The following is a 23,494-nucleotide window of genomic DNA, read 5'->3' as shown; positions in this document are numbered from 1 at the left end:
CTAAAAAGATCATACACCATGCTCAAGTGAGATTTAAACCTGGGTTACAAAAATGGTTAAATATACATGAATCAATAAATGTAAAACACTGCATGAACAGAATGATAAAAATCATATGAGCATCTCAATGGATGCAGAAAGAGTTGGGAATCGCCTGGCTCCAAAGACTAACCTCCGATCCCCTGAGAAGAGCTGTCCAATGGTGAGTCCTGATGACTCACATGATCCTTACCCACCAATTAGAATGCACCCCATGCCCGCTTCCCAAACCATTAAATTGTTAACTGTTTCACCTGTCAGACCAACCCCCCCCCCCTATAAATATGCAGAGCTGCCTCAATAAACAGGCATTTTCTCCAACGGCAAGCCTTGATCATTCTTTCAGAAAGAGCATCTGACAAATTTTAATATCTTTTCATGATAAGAACTCTGAACAGGGGCTGGGGATGTGGCTCAAGCGGTAGCGCGCTCGCCTGGCATGCATGCGACCGGGTTCAATCTGCAGCACCACATACCAACAAAGATGTTGTGTCCGTCGAAAAACTAAAAAATAAATATTAAAATTCTCTCTCTCTCTCTCCCTCCCTCCCTCCCTAAAAAAAAGAACTCTGAACAAACAGGTGTAGAAGGAATGTACTCCAATGTAATAAAAGCCATATATGGAAATAAATCCCACAAATTCCATGACACCTAATAGCAAAAAGCTGAAAAATATATCTCTCAGATCAGGAGCAAGACAAAAATACCCATTCTGATCACATCTATTCACTATTGTACTGAAAATCTTAGGCAGAACCAAGAAAAGGAAAAAGCATCCAAATCTGAAAGAAAGAAGTAAAAATATCTGTTTGTAGATGACAGGATGTTGTGTGTAGAAACCCCTAAAACTTCTCAAAGAACTATCAGAATTAATTTAAAATTTAGTAAAGTTGCAGGTCAGAAATTGGCATATAAAAAATCAGTTTCATTTCTGTACAATAAAAACATTATTAAAAAACAAAATTTAGTGAACAATCCGATTTACATTGTGATCAAAAAATAAAATACTTAAGAATAAATATAACCCAGGAAGTGAAGTATTTGTACACTGATGAAAACAATTAAATAAGACACACTTTAATTTAAAGATATCTTGTGTTCACAGATTGGAAGTATGAACATTATAAAACTGCCTGGACATCTCAAAATCATCTATGCATTCAATGCAATTCCTATAAAAATTCTAAGGCATTTTCACAGTAGAAGAAATCCAAAAAAAAATTCTAAGAAGGAAGAACAAAGCTTCTTAATCACACTTCTTGATTTCAAAATATATTATAAAGCTACAATAATCAGAACACTATGGCACTGGAAATTCAGACATATAGAGCTATGGTACAGAAGAGAGAGCTCAGATGTGAATCTACATATAGATAGTTGAGTACACATGGGGTATATAGCCTAAGGAATTGAAAACAAAGAGATATCTGCACATGTACGGTCACTGCAGCATTATTTTTTTATAATTACAGAAACAACTTGAATGTCCATGGATGGATGAATGCATAAATAAATTTGGAGGGTATTATGCAATATGAAATAAGCCAAACCCACAGAAAGACAAATAGTATATGATCTCAGTTGTATAAGGAATATAAAATAATCAAAATCATAGCAGTGGAGAGAAGAATGGTGCTTGCCAAGGCTGGGGTCGGGAAGCAGAAAATATGGGGGTGATGAATAAAGAGTACATTTTAGGTAGGCAACATAAATAAATTATGGAGTTATTTCATACAGAATAATATCTTTAGCTAATAACCCTGTGTTGGATGCATAACATCTGCTAAGAAAGTAAATCTTATGTTACGTGTTCTTACCATTAAAAAGAACAACAATATTAATAAAGAGAGGAAACTGGAATATGATATTTGTGTTTATTACCTTAATGGTGGGAATTGTTTCATGGGTGTATTTATCCCCAAATATGTGGAGTTATATACATTAAATATAGCTTTCACATGATAATAATATTAAATATTATAGTTTTGTAAACAAAGGAATTTTTATTATGAAACACTGATTTTTTTTGCTTATAACATTACTTTGTTGTGCAACATAGTTTATATACTAGAAGGACAGTGCTGTAACAATACTCCTATCTTAACATCAAATTCTTAGATGAATGAATTTTTCCTTAGTATTTCCAAAAAAGCAAAAATTAGAAATACGATAAATTATTTCTTGCTATAAGAATAATCATCCCTGATTACATAAAATAATTAATGAAAGGAATGAGTTACAATTTCCATGCCTAGGGAAGAATCTTAAAAACATAGAGCTCCAAAGAAGCAAATCACTAAAATACATGCCATTTTCCATGATTCTGTATATGTAGGACAAAAATGCAGCAAAATTAAGTAATATTATTTAGGAATATAACAAGTTGTGCGAAAACTTAACTCAAATAAAAAAGATCATTATTATTAAAGGCAGGGATTTCCTCTGACAGAAGAGAAAAGCAAGCCATCACAGAAGAATACATAAAAGATTACCAAAGCATAGATAATATACTTAATTTTGTGCTTAACTTAAGGGATCCTGTTAAGTTGAAAGTGCACATTACAATTATCTTTCATATATACCAGAAGGACTCACAGCACTGTTTATTAGAATTATCTGAAGCTTTAAAATGTGTGGATGCTTGGACTCCATGCCCAGAGGTAATATGTAATTGCTATGGTGTGGGGCTTAGACAGGGAATGTATTTTAAACTCCCCAAGAGGTCTGAATGTGCAACTGAGGTTGAGAATCATGATCAGTGACACATTTCACAATAGGATGTAACCATTGTTTAAAAAAATTTTTTAAAGGAAAGGAAAGGGATGGGGAGGGAAAAGAGAAGAAAACAGGAAGGAAAATAAGATTTTGCCCCTACAGAGAAATGACTTGCTATAGGTAAATTAATATCATGATCAATGAGAACTGAGAATAAAATTAATCAAAGAGCATATTTCAGAAAATAAGCTTTTTGGGAACCTGGAAAGCCAGAGGCACAGAATTTTTCAGATCATCCAAACACTTATGGTTTACCCCTTGTTAAGGGTCTCTAGCTAAGAGGATGTGTTCCCATGGCCTCTTCCCAACCTTTCCCAGTTCATTGAACAGTTGCATCTAGTGCACAAAGAAAGTTGTACTCTGCTCAAACTTCATTTCAAAGTGTTTAGGATATTAAATACATACTGAGATAACTTTCAATCAGTGACTTCACTCAAACCTATACCCAGGCTTCAAATAACTTACATGAAGAATAATCTAGAAATAAGCTAAAAAAGAGTAAAAACTCAATTATCGAGTGATAAAACTATTCCTTTCTTTGTATTTTCTTGTCTTTTCCTGTTTTCCTTTTAAAAATAGTTCAACTAACACATTTATTTTTGGTGTGGATTAAAAGAACCTTTTAAAACTTTGGACCAGGCTTATATGAAAGCAATTAAGAAAATGAGAGCATCCTCCAGCCAAGTGGATTCCTGTGAGTCCTTGATAATCAGGATAATCACCTAATTCCACATTTCTATTTCCACCAGAGGGGGGACAATTAAGAGAATTCTAATTAACCATTTAGAAATAAACAACTAAAATGAAGCCAAGGTATTCCCCCAGTGCAAAGCACAATAGATTTAAAAAGAAATATGTAGATTATCAAGGAGGAAAGGAAAATGTACCAGAATTTTGTAAAGGGGAAAAAATTTTAAAAGACCAAAAAAAATTTCTTAAAGATTGAAGGCAGGGCTGGGGATGTGGCTCAAGCGGTAGCGCGCTCGCCTGGCATGTGTGCGGCCCGGGTTTGATCCTCAGCAACACATACAAAGAAAGATGTTGTGTCCGGAAAAACTAAAAATAAATATTAAAAAAAATTCTCTCTCTCTTTAAAAAAAAAATTGAAGGCACATTTTTAGATAAGGACTCGGGGGAGAAGGAACAGCCAAAATTAAAAAGCATAATTAAAATGAGAAAAAAATATAAGTGCTGATGAGGTACTTTTGTGGGCTGAAGTGTCTCTTTTCTCCCTCCATATGTGGGACTTTCAGGTGTTGAAGTCCCAACCCGGCATATCAAATGGAACCGTATTGAAACCTGAGGACTTTAAAGAGATGGTAAAAGCCATCCCAATTTTTGCACAAAGGGTGCACAAGATCTATAGTGGATGCTCAAAACCACAGACAGTACCGAACCCTATATCTACTGTTTTTCCTATACATGTGTCCTTTTGATAAGATTTAATGTATAAATTTGTCACAAAAAGAGACTGACAATGGTAACTGATAAAAGAACAATTAAAACAATATGCTTTAATAAAAGTTTTACAAATGTGGCCTCTCAAAATATCTTAATTATACTACAAATCTTAGCACCTTCAGCATATAATTTTTTTTCCTTTATTAAGTGGAGAAATTGAACTTTTATATTTTCACCTAGAAGAACCATGTTGTGGCTTCTCTTGGGTTTATCTAATTTGCCAGCATCACTACTCTTGCGCTTTTGGGACACTATTAGGTAAACCAAGGGTCAGTTGACCAATAGTGCTGATAATGTGGTTGGCTGCTGGTAACAGAAACTGCAAAAAAGTAAACCTCCAATAATGGGGTCTACTGAGATTATATGAGTGGAGACAGGGATTTTAAAGGAGGTTTAAAATTAAACTGAGGTTTAAAATTAAACTGAGGACAGGCCCTAATGCAATGACTGGTGTCCTTGAAAGAGGAAGTGTCACACATGCACAGAGAAAAGAACATGTGAACACATGGCAAGAAGTTTAAGCAAAAAAAAAAAAAAAAAAAAAAAAAAAAGAAAAGAAAAGAAAAGAAAAGAAAAATTTGACTAAAATAAATTGTATAAAAATATTTTCATTAAGAATTATAGAAATAATGTGAAAAGACAATGAAAACCAAGAAAATCTAGTCACAATGTGCTTTATTAAAAGGATTAATAGTTCATGAAGAAAGAGCTCTTCCAAATCAATGCAAGAGAGCAAAGAGATCAGTTGAGATGGCTGGCAGAAATGGAGGAGCAGTTCTTCAGAGATGAAAATAAACGCCCATTAAGAAGCATATAATATTTTTTTTAATTTAAGTTCAGTATTAATCATACATGTAAACAAAAACAACATACTATTTCATTTACTCGGATAGGGAAACATTTCTTGTTAAAAGTTAACTAAAAATATTGCTGATGAGGATTTTAAAATTTTGATAAATTATTTAACCTAAATTGAAAAGGAAAGGAATTTTGAAGGCAGCAATGGGGTTATAAGAAAGGTTTAAGAGTTTGAATTATAAAGATAAGGAAATGCCCCCAAAATGTGGAGAACCAAGCAATAAGCAACCTCAACAGAGAGATATGGGGAGACATCATAGAATATTGGGATAAGTGCAAATTTGCTTTCTTATCTGTGTATTTAAATTGGTGATATAGTTGTTGTTCCACATCTGCATGTTCCTCATCTGCAGATTCAATCTCAGTTGAAAAAAAAATTAAGTTTATATTGAACATGTACAGAATTTATTTTCTTGTCATTATTCCCTAAACACTACTATGTAAATAACAACTATTTACATAGCATTTTCATTATGCTAGGTAATATAAGTCATCTAGAGATTATTTAAAGCATAAAGGAGGATTTGTGGTGGTTATATGCACATACTATGCCATTTTATATAAGAAATCTGAGCATCCATGAATTTCTGTATCCATGGAGCCTGGAACTGATCTCCCAGTAGATAACAAGAGATGACTATATACATTCAAGTATTATAATTTTTTGTATTCTCAGACTCACAAATTATCTTCCAGGAATTTGCAGTAAGCTATTGGCTCTGAATGCAAGTTTTTCCTTCCTCTTCCCTAGTAAGAAAGATTAGTTTTGAATACACACATTTCCTATAATTCCTTATGTTTTGATTATGCAACTAAGTTTTTGCTCGTTAATTTTAAGTATAGTTGATATGCAACAGCTTCAAGAAAACATTTTTAAAGACAGCTGGTGTGTGCTCTTTGCTACTTTCCACACCTTATTTTTTTTTCCTGCCAGCTGGAAGGGAGCCATAATGACTAGAGCTAATGCAGCCATCCTGAGTTATCACTCCCACAATATTTCATACACTCATCTCCCTTTCCCTATTCCCAATGTACTACTCTAGTTCAGTTCATTGTTTTTAATGAGACATTGGAATAGCCATGTATTAGAAAAATCAACTTATCTTTGTAATATCCTTCAATACTTTTATAGGACGCACTATATTAATATTTGCAGAATACATGATCTAATGTTCTAAGAATATATTTTCAACAAATTGACTGTGTACTTGGGTTTAAATATAGGCTTTGTTTTTATGTAGGTATGGTGAGGCCAATAGATGGGGATTTGACTTCCCCTGAAAAGACATTAATACTCACAGATTCCCAAGAGGAAGTGGTGGACATTACACCATGAGGGCCTTTAGGGTTGGTTGGGAGGCAGGAGACGGGGCAATTGTGGATGAGAGCCGTTATTGTGGGAGGTGCAGATTTCTGATAGTTTAGACTAAATAATTTCAGTAATCTCTGTGGGACAGTGATGCTCCTATTCTCTGGTACTGGGCCTGGGGTGATTATGGCAGGTGGATAGTGACCTGAAGTAAGAGAGCTTCATAAAAGAGGTGGCTGGGGGTGTAGGCTCTGGACTGGTTGGTTTGCATACAAATACACTCAAGAGCAAGTGGCTTACAATCTCTAGGAAGCATCAGAAGACAGAAAACAAAAGGCATGGTTAATATAAACTGTATACCCAGATCCCCTTCCTCAACCTGGCTACCAATGTTGGGCTCCAGTAGGCATGTTTGTATAATGTATGCCTGCTCTCTGACTGTTATAATTTGCATGTAATGTGTCCCCCAAAATATCATGTGTGAGACAATGCAAGTAGGTTGAAAGGAGAAATAATTGGATTATAAAAGCCTTAACTCAATCAGTGAATTAAGCCCCTGATTTGATTAACTGAGTGATAACTAAATGCAGGCAGGGTGTAGCTGGAGGAGGTGGGGCATTGGGGACATGCTTTGGGGCATGTATTTTATGTCTGGCAAGTGGAGTCTCTGTCTGCTTCCTGATCATCATGTGAGCCTCTTTAATCGGCCATCCTCTTCCGCCATGAGGTTCAGCCTCCTCCCTGAGGAATGGAGCTGGCCTTCTATGGACTGAAACCTCTGAAATCCTGAGCCTCTAAATAAACTTTTCTCACCAAAAATTGTTCTTGTCAGGTATTTTAGTCACAGCACCAAAAAAGCTGACTAAAACACTGACTATGGTTAACTAGTCTGAGGATGCATTTGACCTAAGATAGGACATCCAAGAATTTAGAACTATAATGAAAGGGTCCTGGCATGTGAATACTGTTCAGTCATGTTTTCTGCATACACAGGGTAAAGCTGAGAAAGCTGGTTATACTGAGAGGGGAATGCAATAGGTGAGAGGGAAGAGACCCAGGGCCAAAAGAGACAAGATGTACAGAAAGACCACTGTTTAAATTCCCTCTCACTTTTCAGTCTCTTTTAACATCATCCTGAGAATGATCTGCATTCCTGACCTTGGGTTTCATAAAATTTCTTGTATCCTTAAATAAGCTCCCTTTATCTTTGATGTTATTGGTAATTACAGCAGAGCTCACTGACACAGTGATTTCCCAGAAACTATTATGACAAAGTATAAAGACTCCCCAAACCAAAAATTAAACCAGTGGAAAGAACTCCCAACAACATATTTTCTTTTTCTGAGCTCCTTTCTGACTTTCCAATCAACAATCTCAAACTCTTCATTTCCCAACTCCTCTGAGGCAGCTTTTCAGACAATTTGATTCATTTGGCTCAAATCCATTGAGATCCATTCTATATTAAACACCCTCATTCCCTCCTTAAAGGCCATCCTGTATGTAGTTGTTCTAGTATGACCTTGGCCCCCATTCTATCTTCAGCATACATTTGTTTCTTTCTATTGTCTTGACTGATATTTATCCAAGGCACATTCCTATAAAACAATGAAGTTCACAGGCATGCAACTGAGCAATGGAGAAATTGGATCTGTATAACATAGAAGTTGTTGATTCCTACAGGATTTTTCCACATTGGAACCAAGGCACGGCCCATGAAAACAGGGCAGTATACTCACAGCTGAGCTCACAGTGAGTCACAGGGGAATCTAGGCAGGCTTAGCTTAGGAGTCACTCACTCTTGTTTGCTGTGTTTCTCCATATGTTGCCTAGGGGCAGTATTTATTGATTGCATGCTTCTCCCTACTGTTTGGATACTTTTCCTTGTCTCCAGAATTCTACGACCTCAACTTTTTTATATCACTCTTCCATCACGATCCCTTACCTCCCACCCATCTTACTTTTCTTCAAGGTAAAGTTGCACATTTATAAATTTCCTCTGTTTAGCAGGATTTGGGAAACTTTAAATTGTGTTAGGATTTTAATCATGTTCATATTAGTGCTGTTTGACTATTTATGTATGATTATAGCAGATTGTCCAACCTGATTTTTCCCTTAAGCCTTCTTCATATTCTTCAAAATATGAAGTTTTCAGAAGCACATATTATGTTATAGGAAATATTCTCTGTAAATGTCTGTGTGCTCCATCAAATATAATAGACAAGAAAATTAGTTTCTAGCCCTAACTTAATATTTGGGCACATATAAATAGATTTTACTGTAACCTATTTTTGTTTGGTTCAACTAGATATAACTAAATATGACTTTGAATTTCACATCTACTTCTTTCAAGTAGCATACCTGAAGCTTATATTTCATATACATTAGTATATATTCATACCAACATTTCAGGACTGAAGAGCACATCTTTTAATTGTATTATGGAAAATAAGAAAATGATGCATACATGAGTATAAATTAAAGTCATTGATAAACACTAATATTTACTTAGAATAGTAAATAATGTGTAAAATATACATTAATAAAAATTAAAACAGTATATTGTCACAAATACTTTGTGCAATGATCTTACTGATCCAGTTAATAAGTGTGGAGAAGTTCATTATGATTGAAACAAATTCTAATTAGAAATTACATGAATTGAGGATAATGTGAGCATTCAGGTTTATAGTTGTATTCATTTGAATAAAGAGATATTTCAGGGGCTGTTTAAGACTTACTAAAATGTCTGTTCAAGTAATTACTTTTTCTTAACATTTTGAATGCACCAAGTCATATCATTGTGCTTGGATCATAATAAAGCATAAACACATTAATTAGAATATTTCATTTATGATTATGATGATTAAAATGACATCTTCAAATTGTAGACCTTTTAACATTAAAATGCTAATTTTCTCAATTATTGAAGGATAAAGCAGTATCTGATATTTTCTAGGTATATAACAAATGGTTTACTTGAATTTGATATTAAAGTAATTAGATCCATCCATGGCTTTGATTTTTTAATTTAAAATAGCTGATGAAAGATATAATAAACTCAATCACATACTCCTTTTGTTTAAGAAATGGCACTGGGCCAGGAATAAGAACTATTCCCTGATTGTACAAGAAGTAAAGACTGTGGCTGAAGGCTTGGGGAAGAGCAATGAGCTCGGTTGACCGTATCAATGAGGCCTCTCTCTTGAAACCTGTCTCAAATCAAGGCCAGCAGGAAAGGTGAGGGTTTGGCCTGGCAATGACAGGAAGTACAGGGTCAATTCCCTATGGAAATTCCCAAGGCTGGGACCAAGAATGCCAGATGCCCTTTCTTATCATTTAGAATCTAAAGTAAGTATACTCCCTCCTATACCTTTAGGTTGAATAAAACTACAAAGGATTAATAGCTTGTTTTTCATTTCCTTTCTGTCTTTATGTAAGCAAATACAAACCTTAGGGTGCAGCCTTAAGCACAATAATGTACTTGCCACCAAGGTTACAACCTCATGTCAAATATAACTCTCTCTACATAGAATTACTCTATAATAGCTCTAAGTGATGTCCTTCTACATCAGAGATTGTACTGTGTATTAGTTAGGATGGAATATATTGTATCACACATAAAACTAATCCACAAATATTAAAAAAGTGTGTGTGTGTGTGTGTGTGTGTGTGTGACTCAGCTATACATTATCCAAAACAAGTTGGCATAGGGAGACTCTTCTATGCACACTGAGGAGGAATGGTCAGATGCAGATGTACCATCTGGAACAAGAGGCTTTTTGTAATACACAAGGGGAGACCTGGAGAGATTTGTTTTTGTATTTGCAATAAGACAATTCTATAGCCAAGGGGATTGCACGCTAGATTTTTCATGCTTCAAACTGGAAGTGATATATGTTGTTTCTCACAGCACACTGGCCAAGACTTATTTACATGAACTCATTTAAATGAAGAAAAGATATGAGGGAAAATATGCATATTTTGACAACAGGAAATATCTCTGCCACATATGGCAGCAAGCTAAAAGCAATGCAGTATTTGTTAATAAATCAATGACAATGATATTACCATTTGTCATTTTTGATAAAAAAATCACAATTTTATTTTATTTTTTTAGTACTAGGGGTGAAACCCAAGGGCACTTAACCACTGAGCCACATCCCCAGCCCTTTTTTTGTAATTTATTTGGAGACAGGGTCTCACTGAGTTGCTTAGTTTTTTGCTGAGGGTGGCTTTGAACTTGCAATCCTCCTGCCTCAGCCTCCCAAACTGCTGGGATCATAGGCATGCACCACTGCACCTGGCAAGAGTCACAATTTTTGAATCAATAAAAATCAGTTACTTTCATGGACAAAAAAAAATTACTAATGTTTTCATCGACATATAACATTTATTGGTTAGTGACCATGACCATGAAGAGTCACTATTCAAAGCACACGACATATATTGACTTGTTAAATCCTTATAAAATATATATGAGCTTACATTCGAGCATGCTATTGATATAAATATGTACATTTAACAAGAAAATATAATCAGGATATGTTAATTTTAACAGAATCTTTTTAAACATGACTTTGCCACTTTTTTATCCATAAAAGATTTACAAAAATGTAGTTACTTTGAATAAAACTATTTTTTTTTCACTTGAGAAGCATTGGGCATTTCAAATAGCCAACAAGTAAAGCTTAATTCAAAGCAGCAGGTTTAATTTAAAGATAGGAATTGGCTCTGACATAAAGAGAAAATTTTTAAAATTTTATCAATTCAGGCAGAAAATTTTTGCTCTAGGTACAAAAGTACAGTGCTGGGTACTAAGAAACCTAGAATAAAAATAGCCCTATGTCTTCAGGTACAGAAAGAAACTGTTATGACTTGGATCTGGTTCAAGTTTTATAACACTTATAGATAAGGTTTATTTTCTTTCCCCTCCTTCCTCTTAAAAGTTTTCCTGAATCCAAAACAAAACAAATTTAGAACAATAACAATTGCTTGAATATTTAAAAATTTTAAAATAAGATTTACGATGTTGTAAAATAACACTAATGACATACCTATGATCACCTATTTACATTCAATGGCCTTTGAAAAATAATTGAAAAACTAGGTATTGCAGGATATTTATCTACTGGATGTTCTTCTACACTTTGGCAAAGCACGTCCTGTTTCCCCAAGGATATAAAAAGGAGGGCTTCTTTCACAGGTCCCTTAGCTGGGGCACAACTGCTGCACAAGCAGATGAGACTTTATCCATCTTGGACAGCTTCCCTGAGCAACGTGGGACCAGCTTACCACCAACTCTAGGCTGCTTCTTTGGTTCCTTGCTGCCTTATGTAAGGAATACATTTGTCTCACATAACTTGTCATGGGTGTTAGTATTCTGTTACACTGGACTCAGACAAGTTGGTGATTACTGTATGTTGATTCTACTTTGCAGATATATTGGTGCTAGGTGGCTAATTTTAGCAAGTATTTATCAAGATTTTGGTAGTATCCTATGATACCATAGCTAAATATGGCTAGGTGTTTGTGCCACAAAGCATCAGCATGGAAACCAACAGAGCTGGTGTTATTTAGTGTGACTTCTGGACACCTCACTTTTCCAGAGTTGTTGGGATTAAATTAAATTCACTGACGATAATGAGGATCATGATGATGCATATCATATCTAACATTTATTAGGTAGCAACCATGAAGAGTTACGGCTCAAAGCATATGGCATATATTAATTTTAAATCCTCATGATCACCTATAAGGTAAGTTTTATTTTTATTCCCATAAATAAAATGAGGCACAGATTTGATGGGATTTGTTCAATCTTACACAGCGAGAAATGCCTTAGTACAGAGCAGGTATTTCTGATGGCATTTCTTCACAAGGAGAACCAAGGCTAGATGACCTCTTGTTCGCCTTGGCAATGTATTTCCCTCTCCTTGGTCCCTAGATCTGGATTGTTCTTCCCTGGGATATTTGCTTTCTCATTTTACTTAGGATTTTGTTCAAATGTGTAACTTTTTTTTTAAGAGAAAGAGAATTTTTAAATATTTATATTTTAGTTTTCGGTGGATACAACATCTTTATTTTATTTTTATGTGGTGCTGAGGATCCAACCCAGTGCCCCGCACATGCCAGGTGAGCGCGTTACCGCTTGAGCCACATCCCCAGCCCTCAAATGTGTAACTTTAAACTGTTTCTGACCACTCTTACCAAGATAGTAATTCTCTGTCACTTTCTTCCTATATCATTCAGGACATCTGTCACCATTACATGGTGTAATATTACAAATTACTTTATCATCTGCATCTGCCACCAGAATGTAACTCCCTGTCCTGAATTTTCACACTTAATACCAAGAGTTGAAAAAAAATATATATATAATAGTCTATTAATCCATCTATCTGTCCATCCATCCATTTACCCATCCATCTATCCATCCATCCATCCATCCATCTTTCCTTCCATCAATCTATCTGCTAATTAATCATTTTTCTGCCCTAACAATATAAAGTGCTACACATTATTTAATCATTCACTATTAAATATGTCACTTTTAGTTACTTCACTAGGGTAAGACATTTATTATTTTTTTCTACTTTTTGTTTCTTTTTCTCACACTTACTTTAAAAGAAAATCCTGAGCAATCTGAATGCAGCATTTGGAACACTCATAGGTTGAGGAGAAATATAGCTTTTCATCTTAACTAAGAAGGTAAGTTTTAAATTCAAACTCCACAGGGTTCTGTTTATACATTTATTTATTCTTGAACTTTATATAGGGCAATCACTGTTTTGTGATCTCCCAGGTTCAATTTGAATCCAGAGTGATTCTGCACTGAAATCATTACCATCATGCTACTATTTTTCACTCCAGATCAATTACTGTTTAAAGGACACTTAGGAGCCATACATACAGTTTTTTAAGAGGAAAAAATGAAAGATGTGAAATGTGCTATAGTTAAAAAAAAGATGTCTTTTCAAAGTAGGTGTGAAGACAATGCATTAGACATCTAAAATTATAATTATGCTGGATTCTTCATTCTCAAGGTATTTCTTTTCATGTTTAGGGTTATTTGTGGGGGAATATGATGTGGTTTGCTACTTATGACTTTAAAAAGAAAGACAGAATAGCTAATGTCAGCAGATTTTATTGACTTCTGGGAACATTTCCTATTATTTTTCCTATTTCATGAATTGAAGTTGGTCATCATTCAATTGAATTTCTCTATGTTCAGTAGAAAAGGCAATGTCTTAGATAATTACTGAATCCTAACCTGAGTTCCCAGGTTTACCAGTATCTTGGAGGGAGTTTACAGAGGAGTCTTGGAAATAGAAAACCCAAGGATAACACAATACAGATGAGGGAAATGCCAGGAGTCAAGAAAGGGGCACTGAATAGGGAAGTGGAAAAATCCATGTGACCCAACCTTGTGGAGCACACACATTTCAGCCCTGCTGGGAGGAGCCATAAATGGTATATTGCAAAGAGTCTAGATAATCGAGAGATGGTGGTTGAACCTGTAAAACCGAAAGAACCAAACAGAATCAGATCCTGAATGATAGTATAAAAAAGTTTCACTCCTAGAACAATGACAAGCCCTTCACTATTGTTCACATATCCTTCTTAGCTTACACTTTTAAGATGCTTACATGCATTCTTCAAAGTGCTTCCTAGAGAGTTAACAATTTAATTACCTCAAGAAGTCTAAGAAATAGAAGCATTATTATTACTGCTTTCTAAATGAGGGGGAAAAAAAAGTAACTGGAAGATTATGGAACTTGGCTTTAAACCACAGTGCAGCTGGCACATGTGAAGCTAGGTTGATATCTAATGGTAGTATTTCAAATCTGGGCTCTTAACTACTGAAATAAATGCTACTTAGTATTAGCAGCAAAGCCAATAAGTATCAGGTAAATAATACTTGAATAAATAATATTCTGATTGAATAGCCATTTAAATTTAAAACTTTAATGACTACAAATATTTTATTGTTGTAGTCATCTTTTCCTTTCAATATAAAAGCTCTTCTCACTTCTTTGTACTATAGAACGGTTCTTGCATTTTATAAAAATTTGTGTGCAATCCATTTTCAAACCAAATTGAAAAAAGTGCAATATCAAATTCATGTTTTGTCAATTATTTTTCTATGAATAAGATACTTTTTTTCCTTATTAGCTTGTTCAAAAAAGGAAGAGATGATTTTTAGTGTGTTCTTGGACCACAGAAAATGTCCATGTTTTTGCTTTAGTTATTCTTTTAGAAAGTAAAAACACAAAAACTGATAGTAAGTTTAAGATAGTACCATCATGTATTTAGAACGTTAAAAAATAAAAAATAAAAAGAAGTATATATAGCTTTATTTTGACCATTTACTAAATATTCTTTAATAAACTGAGCTGTAAGTTTATGAATAGGAAGTAAAGTATATCTATTAAACTGAAAAAAAGGGCTGGCATTGTGGCTCAGTGGTAGAGTGCTCACCTAGCACGTGTGAGGAGGCCCTGGGTTTGATCCTCAGCTCCACATAAAAATAAATAAAATAAAGATATTGTGTCCAACTACAACTAAAAAATAAATATTAAAAAAACTGAAAAAAATGTTTTATTTGCAGGAAAATAGATAACCACTAAATATATATCATGCATATGTACATGTACATATATATGTATATATGTATGTGTGGCATGAACACATTATATCATATAGATTGTATATCATACATATTTCCTTACTTCCACTCAGAATTTTAATCTTGATGATTTGGAAATTTAAAATACATACATAGAGACCTCAGATTTAAGTCAGATTATCATGGAATAAGCACAGATTATTAAGAGAGTTCATGGGTCTAGACAGTTCCTGCCTCATAGACCTGAGGATCTATTCATTCTCCCAGTGGATAAAACCCTCCAGCCACCTGGCTGTGTCTTCCAATGATTATCTGTTAGCTCCCTCCCCATGCTATGGCCTTTTTTCTTTAGGCACAAGTGGCACCCAGGTCTTGATGCTGTTTGCAGGTTGTTCCCATTGATTTGTATCTTGGGCTTTAGAGGGGAGTATATAATTTTGTGTGTAGGTTTTTCCATGGCTGGTTGACTTTGTTAACCAGGTGCTCTGTTTTGATGTGAAGACTTGGGAAACATTAAAAGCTATTCTATCACTTTCATACCATCTATCAGAATTTACTCTCATTTTTTTTTATTATTTTAAAGAGGTCCACTGATTTACAATTTATAATTAAGATGCCATTAAGTTCACCTATATAAAGCCATATAAAGTTTAACATTTAATGACTTTAGTGTATTTATGAAGTTGTGGAACAATCACTGCAAACAATATTATAATATTTTCATCTTCTTATAAAATAAACCTTATAAATCATTCTCTCAGCCATAATTTCTAATCTACTTTCTATTTATACATTTACATAATCTAGACATTTAATATATGAGGTATTATCAATTGCATTTTCCCCTGTGTTTTAGATGGAATATGGCAGAAATAAACATTATTTTTTTAAAGTTCTATATCTCAACTGGAGAATGGCAACAATTTCACAATAAATTTTATTATAACCTATTTATATATGATTTCAAATTAGTTTCCTAATTAAAGGCAATAAAGCAAGCTTTGAATATGTGATACAGTAACTTTGCAATGTACCAAGAGTATTATAAGAACTTCACATGTATTAACATATTTAATGTTCACAGAAACCTATGATGGGACTACCTGTTTATCATCTTAATTTTACTGATATGGAAACTGAGGCAAAGTGAAATGATGAAATTTCCCCAAGCTAAGTGGCAGAGCCAGATTCCACACCCAGGTATCTTGTTTCAAAGACTCCTTGTTCTTAACTATATGCTAAATGCCTCCCTGACTTATAGGTGTTCTGTCAAATACCATTCTCTTCTAAACTGGCAACAGTGGAAAACAACTAAGGGTAGCATAGTCAAAGCTTCTTCCCATTGATCATCAGACATATGAGTGGTGTATATCTTAAAACTAGGGGATTTCCAATATCATTGGTTTGAGCTCCATTCATAGTTTCCAAATTTTCTCATAATACTTACAAATAATTAGTTCTACCTTAACTAAGAAATACTTCAAAAATACTCCTTATCATACTAAGCTATTAAAAACCAATGACTGTATTGGTGCATTCAATATTGACTGATCATATTCAACTGTGACAACATTAGTCTCTTTATTGAAAACATAGAAAGCATGTTAGACTTAAATATAATTTATCAATAACTATAAGACATTAAAATGTCACCCAATAAGATGAGTATTGGATTGAGGGGAATAAAATTACTTATTGTTACATAAATTATCAAACGACTTTAAAACAGGGAAGGGAAAAAACAGTGCAAAGTTTTACATGAGCCAGGAAAAGCTGGAAAAATAACTCTCAGTTCCCTTCTGTCCTGAATCAACCCATCTAGGAAGCATTCTCCTTCCCTTGAGAGGAAGGAATTCTTGTTGAATAAAAGCTTCTTTCTTTCTTTCTAAAATCTTAGAAAAAAAAACTTTTAAAGAATTTTTCCTCTTCAAGTTGCCAAAATCATTTATAGATTGAGTTACAAATTATAATAGAAAATCAACATATTACCAGGAAATTGACTAGGAAAGAATTTAAGAAGCACATTCTCATGTCTAAGATTCCTTTTTCATGATTATGTGTGCGGAACCACATTTCCTTTGACACTGTACCCCAAACAGCTTCCAGCTCAGATTTTGACTCCTGCATAGCAACAGATACTGAGCTATATGCTCTCTGGATCCTCAGGGGCACATGAATTAAGATCTTATGTAACATATACAAGGTAGCTGAGTAGCATCCACCTCTTCTGGAAAGGAGGGTGGGGGATAAAATTTTAAAGGTTTTATTTCTTGTGAAGCAGAAACCTTTGAAGCAGCACTGCTCATAAAAAGGACAGATGCTATAACATCACCAAAAACTAAAGTCGCATTTTTGAACTGCCTGAGTGAAAAGATATTTTAATACAATAAAATTAAACAGTATTCAGGTTTAGCTCTTCAGTCCCAGAGACTCGCCGCCAAGTGAATCAGTATAGCAAACCACAGAAGGCATATCCTTCATCGGCAGAATGTATCACACAGGACTATTTTGGAAATCAAATGGAATAATTCCCACTAAAGAACTCTGCAAACTATGAAAGTGTACAAATGTATTCATAATTATTTTTTACTTTTTTCTGGATAGTTTTATAAATAAAATCTAAGTAAGTGTAGTTATACTTCACATTTAAAAGTACGATAAAGGATAGCAAATGTTTTCAAGTTATTGTTTGTTCACATGCTGGAATAGCATTTTTAAATCTCCTGAGCACAGTTTTCAACACAAGTTTTGCTTGAATTTATTTCTCAGCTTCTAATCTTTTTCACTGGCTCATTTTTCACTAATTTAAGCTTAAAAAATAGATGAATAGATGTAACTCTTTTTTTATTTTTATTTTTATTTTTTGGTCCCAGGGATTAAACCCAGTTATGCTTAACCACTGAGCCACATCCCCAGCCCTTTTTATTTTTTTATTTTGAGACAGACTCTTAAATTACTTAGGGCCTTGCTGAGCTGCTGAGGCTGCTTTGAATTTGCAATTTTCCTGCCTCAGCTTCCTGAGCCACTAATATTATAGGTGCACACTACCATGCCCTGTTGGGTGTAAATCTTAAACTTACATTTAACAGTGTGTTGAAAAAAAATTTAAATAATACATCCACGTGTTAGGGGATAGTGTAGAAAGAAGAGGGGAGTCCTTTCTGTAACTGATGGAGAGGTATTGCTATCATCTGCATATTTATTTTCTCCTTAAATTTACATTTTGAACTCCTACCCTCCAAGATGATATTATTAGGAAGTAAAGCCTTTTTCAGGCAGTTTAGGTCATAGGAACTGAGCCTTCACTAATGGAATTAGTGTCTTTATAAAATAGGCCCAGCAAAGCTCATTTGCCCTTCCAGAATGTGAGGACACAACAAGAAAGTTGTGTAAGCCAAGAAACACGCCCTCACATGTCATGGGATCTGCCAGCACCCCACCCCTCAACCAGTCTGGGACTTTCCAGCCTCCAGAACTGTGAGAAATAATTTTAATAATTTTCGGTTGCTGATAAGCCACCCAGCTTATGTTATGTTGTTACAGCCTGTCAAATGGACTAATACAGAGGTTAGCTCTTAACATGTGTTGCAACTTTACAATTATGAAGTTCTACCTGTGAAACAATTTGTGTGTGTATACAAAGTTCACAACATAGTCTTTTATAACTGTGCTTCCAAATAGAAATGATCTCCAGAAACTTACCAGTTGTGCAGTTTGTAAATTCAATATCATCAATTGCAGCTCCTCCTCCCAGGTCCCTTGTCCTGGTACCTTGAAAGATAACTTCAAAGTTTCTCTGCTTTCCTAGCAGAATGACAGCTTTTTGCCACTGATTACCAGGGTTCTGCCTGCTTTCTTGCCATACTTCTGAGAGTCCTTTATCTGTCTGAAGTTAAAGAGGGAAATAATTAAAAACAACAATGACAGCATTAATAATAAATACCCAGTTATTTAGCACAAAACCAACTGACCAATGAAAATTCGAAAAACATTGGAACGCTGATAAAATGTCTTTAACATTGTTTATCATTTATGGTTAGTTCCCCCCAAAACAGTATTTGGTGCTAGGTCACTTTGATTTTAGGATAAATATATAAGGCCCTTGTCTGAAACTTGTAATCAAAATATTGGAAAAGAGGGGAGCATTTAATGGAATAGCATCCAGAAAATCAAATGAGATGTTCCAACAGATTAATACTGTACCACTATGAAATATATAATTTACAGATACTTTGAAGAATATAAACCAAAAAGAAAAATAAATGTCTATTAAAGAGGGGGTTCAAAAAGTTATAAGTTCATGGTTTCCTGCTTTGAGAAAATTAATATTAATAAATATGAGTAATGTCTTGTTCTGTTGCAGGAGAAACAGATATTATGTCATATGATTCTTTCTCCAGGTGATAGAAAGAGTAACTATGTATCAATTAACTTAAAATTTACTTTATAAAACAATTATCAATTTATAGATGGAGCCTTCAGCACTTTTCTGAAAACAATGATGAATCTCTACACTCAGAGTCAAGTGACTTCTACATGGAAGGGGATGTGAAATTCACAATTAATGGAATGTCATATCTTTATGGCAACTAAAGAGAAGTTCTTTTCAAGGTTGTCTTTGATTCATAGTGATGTTTTAGTGATTTGGAACCAAAGAGATAATCAGTTAAATTAAAGATTAAAGTAGACGGGTTTGTCTGACACTTAGCAATATTAGAGGCATGAATATTGGTGAAAGCCTATCTTAATTCATAAACTTTATCAACTTTCCCTCTGCATCTGCCTCCACAGTTACAAAACCACTCATCAGGTATACTAAGCCCCCAAAGATTTTCAACAAATAACATCAAAAAAGAGGGTCATGTTTCCTTTCAATCAATAAAATATGAAACATTTGTTAAATCTTACAACTGGGCTTCTAGTAAAAGAAAACAATAGACTTAAATATTCACTATGAAAAGAAAATGAGGGTGAATGATTTTGGAAAACATCCATGAGGGTAAAATAGAATTCTTTTATATTTGCTATTGTTTTAATTTGGATATAACATCAACTCTTATGCCTATAACTACCAAGTATTCATCCAAATGTACAAAAGAGATTTATTTATTTATCCATCCAATTATTCAGCAAATATTTAATGCTCATATGTTGCTAGTTGCAGATTTATATACTTTGGGTAAAAAAATAGAGAATATAGGGAACCTATCCAGTGGAAGAATTAATCTAATATAGAATTTAAAAAAATATATTACTATGAAATTGTTCACACGTGTTCTCTCTCTCTCTCTCTCTCTCTCTCTCTCTCTCACACACACACACACACACACACACACGTCCTTAATGAAGAAAAAAATTTTGAAAACTGCAAGTTTTTGTCCCATTTACTTACCTACTTGATATGTGGATTTCAACTCATTTTGAATCAAGAAAGACAAAAATTTCTCCTTTTTAACCCGTGATTTTGCCACTAAAAAGTTATGTCTTATATTCATGTGAAGTTTATTTCTTTAGTGCTGCCAGAGATTGAACCCAGGGTCTCCTGCATGCTAGGCAAGTAGTCTACCAATAAGCTACATCGTAACCCTTATGTAAATTTTAAATTGAAGGCCTCAAGAAAAAAAATATAAAAAGTGATTAAACACACTAATAATAATAAAAATAAATTGGCACAAATACCAAAATGGTTAAATTACAGAAAGTGGAGAAATGTTATGTATTCAATTTCATGTTTTCCCCAGCCTGGAATTGATTCCCCACACAGAGTGTGTGTACTGTCCCTGTGCCTTCTACATTGTACATTTGCTTTTGTAGTCAAAGTGTTGGCCGTCATACTTTACACCATCTTTCCTTTTTGGTCATAGGAAGGAAAGCAACAAAAAGTACTAAAAATATAAAGCCAGTTCAAATATAAAGGCATATTAATAAATAGAACCACTTGGAACTTCAGTATCATGTTTAAAGGGAATATATAAAATTTTCACAAAGAATTAGTCCATTTCCCTGAAACCACTTAAGCAATCCTTCCTTTCTCCACTTATATCTTTATCATAATACAGATGCTTATAGAGTTTCTATGTCAGTCTCTGTTCTAGTCATCCATCAGTATCATACCTTCTCAGTTACTATATTTTCTTTTTTTTGGAAAGAGTTTAGTGGAGTTGCTTTTTCATGTTCCTCTTGGACATTACATATAATTATATAAAAATCTAAGAAGGCTTTGAAAAGCAGAGAGAAGGAGGGGGAAGATGGCGGCGATGGGAGTGCAGCACCCCAGTGCGCCGCGTCACTGTGTGGGAGAAAGACGAGGTGAAACGGCTGAAGGCTACCTTGTTGGGAATTTCCAGTGAAATTGAGGTGCTCCAGAATCTAGAGGACAGATTTCCAGCACGCGGGATTCGGCTGCGGGGGCTCGGTCGCGGGCGATTTCTCCGCACGGAGGGTAGCAGTACCTGGTAGGCGGACCGCCCCGCAGATGGAGTCTGGGGCGCGCGCTAGTTAGTTAGCGGCGAGGTACCAGAGCGGGATTACAGCGAAGCGGATTCTGGAGGCTCCTGCCAGCGGTGCACTGGCCGCACTTAGTGCTGAGTTCTGGCTTTGAGACAGAGGAGAGAACCAGTCCAGTTCGATTCCCGACACCGGTTGGAACACGGAGGAGGACAGCAGCCGCCATCATGGAGAGCTGATGCAATCATCCCTGTTTTCTACTGATCTCAGCTCATTCAACTACGGAACAGGTGATTCCAGGCTGGTATTTGCCTGCGTCTCGCAGACAGATCGCTCAGGCTCAGGACTGGAGAACCTGAGGAGAATACTCTGCGGGGCTCGCTCCTGGCAAGGCGGGCGCCGGACTTTGAGCGGCTAGATTCTAGCTCCCCAGGTTGCTTTGGCCCAGGGCGGGGGATCCTACAGGGACTCTGGGCTGAGGCCAGTTACAAGTGGATCGTGCGCTGTGGGGCGGCGTGGCTCTGACTCCCGGAACAGTTTTGGCCCGGGGCTGGGGAGCCCGCGGGGACTGTGTCTTTGACCCTGCCCCTGGCGGAGCGTACACCGAGCTGGGAGAGTTTGGAGCGGCCAGGCTCGGGCTCCCGGGGCTGCTTGGGCCTGAGGCTGGGGTACGCGCGGGGGTCGCTCTGTGGAGCCTGCTCCTAGCAGACTGTGGCAGGGATCGGAGAGGCTGGGTTCTGGCTCCCGTAGCTGCTTTAGCCCAGGGCTGGGGATCCTGCGGGGACTGCGAGCTGAGGCCAGCTACAAGTGAAACGTGCACCGAGGGGCAGCGGGGCTCTGACTCCCAGAATAGTTTTGGCCCGGGGCTGGGGAGCCCGCGGGGACTGCGTCTTTGACTCTGCTCCTAGCGGGGCGTGCACCGAGCAGGGAGAGTTTGGTGCGGCCAGGCTTGGGCTCCCGGGGCTGCTTTGGCCTGGGGTTGGGGAACCCGCGGCGGTTGCTCTGTGGAGCCTGCTCCTAGCAGAACGTGGCTGGGATCAGAGAGGCCGGCTTCTGGCTCCCGAAGCTGCTTTGGCCCAGGGTTGGGGATCCTACAGGGACTGCTTCTCGGTCCGGGTCCTGCTGGGTGCTGTGGGGGCCTGGGGGGCAGAGTGGAGCTGCCACCTGCGCCCAGAGCAGGCTAAGGGACCCGCCGGTGTGGTATCACGACACCCCAACTGCAGCTGGGGCTGAGGAGAGTAGCCGCCCACGCCTGGAACAGGACCAGCAACCCGATGGCGTGGTAGCCAAGTCACCCCATTTGGAGTGGAGGCTGTGAAGAGCCGCCGTCTGATCCTGCAAGGTAGGCAGACCCGCATCCCACTGGCAGGACAGGCTCAGCAGCCTGCCAGTGTGGTGGACAAGTAGCACCGAGGCAGTCACGTCACACGGGTTGAAGTGGGGGTTGAGCAGAGCCGCCGCCAGTGTCTGGAAAAGGCCCAGCGACCCGTTGGAGAGGCAGTTTGGTACCCCCACTGGGAGTGGGGGCTGAGCAGAACTGCCGCCCAAGCCCGCAAGGTAGGCAGATCTGAGACCCACCGGCGGAACAGGCTTAGAGGCCGACCAGCGTGGTAGACATGTCACACCAATTGGAGTAGGGGTGGAGCAGAGCTGTCGCCCACATCCAGATCAGGACCAATGATCCGAGGACGTGGTAGTTACATCACCACAATTGGAGTGGGGGCAGAGTAGAGCAGCTACCCGCGCCCGCAGGGTGGGCAGACCTACGACCAACCAGCGTGGTAGATAGATCACCCTAATTAGAGGAGGAGCACAGCCACTACCTGCCCTACAAGAGAGATCTCCCAACTATACAAGAGCAAGATAAATAAATAGGGGGAAAATTTCAAAAACACAACAGTTTCACCAAGCAGAGAGAAACGCAAGCAATATGAAAAGACAAGGAAAGAAAGGACCACAAGCAATGCAGGTCAACTCAA

The 23,494-nt window shown here is 36.7% G+C and overlaps 1 protein-coding gene across 1 annotated transcript in view; it reads right to left on the bottom strand.

The window, feature by feature from the left end:
* MALRD1 (MAM and LDL receptor class A domain containing 1) overlaps nucleotides 1–23,494 on the bottom strand; it is a gene marked incomplete at both ends in the record, with an annotated part of 684,412 nt that overhangs the window by 235,771 nt on the left and 425,147 nt on the right. The window contains one exon of the mRNA XM_081298191.1: nucleotides 18,771–18,954. Coding sequence (XP_081154317.1) covers nucleotides 18,771–18,954 — 184 coding nt within the window. The remainder of the gene's footprint in view (nucleotides 1–18,770; nucleotides 18,955–23,494) is intronic.

Source organism: Spermophilus citellus, assembly GCF_964194105.1.
Source record: "Spermophilus citellus genome assembly, chromosome: 6".
NCBI lineage: Eukaryota > Metazoa > Chordata > Mammalia > Rodentia > Sciuridae > Spermophilus > Spermophilus citellus.
Note: the sequence above shows the minus strand (reverse complement) of the source record. Positions and strands in the feature narration are given on the sequence as shown.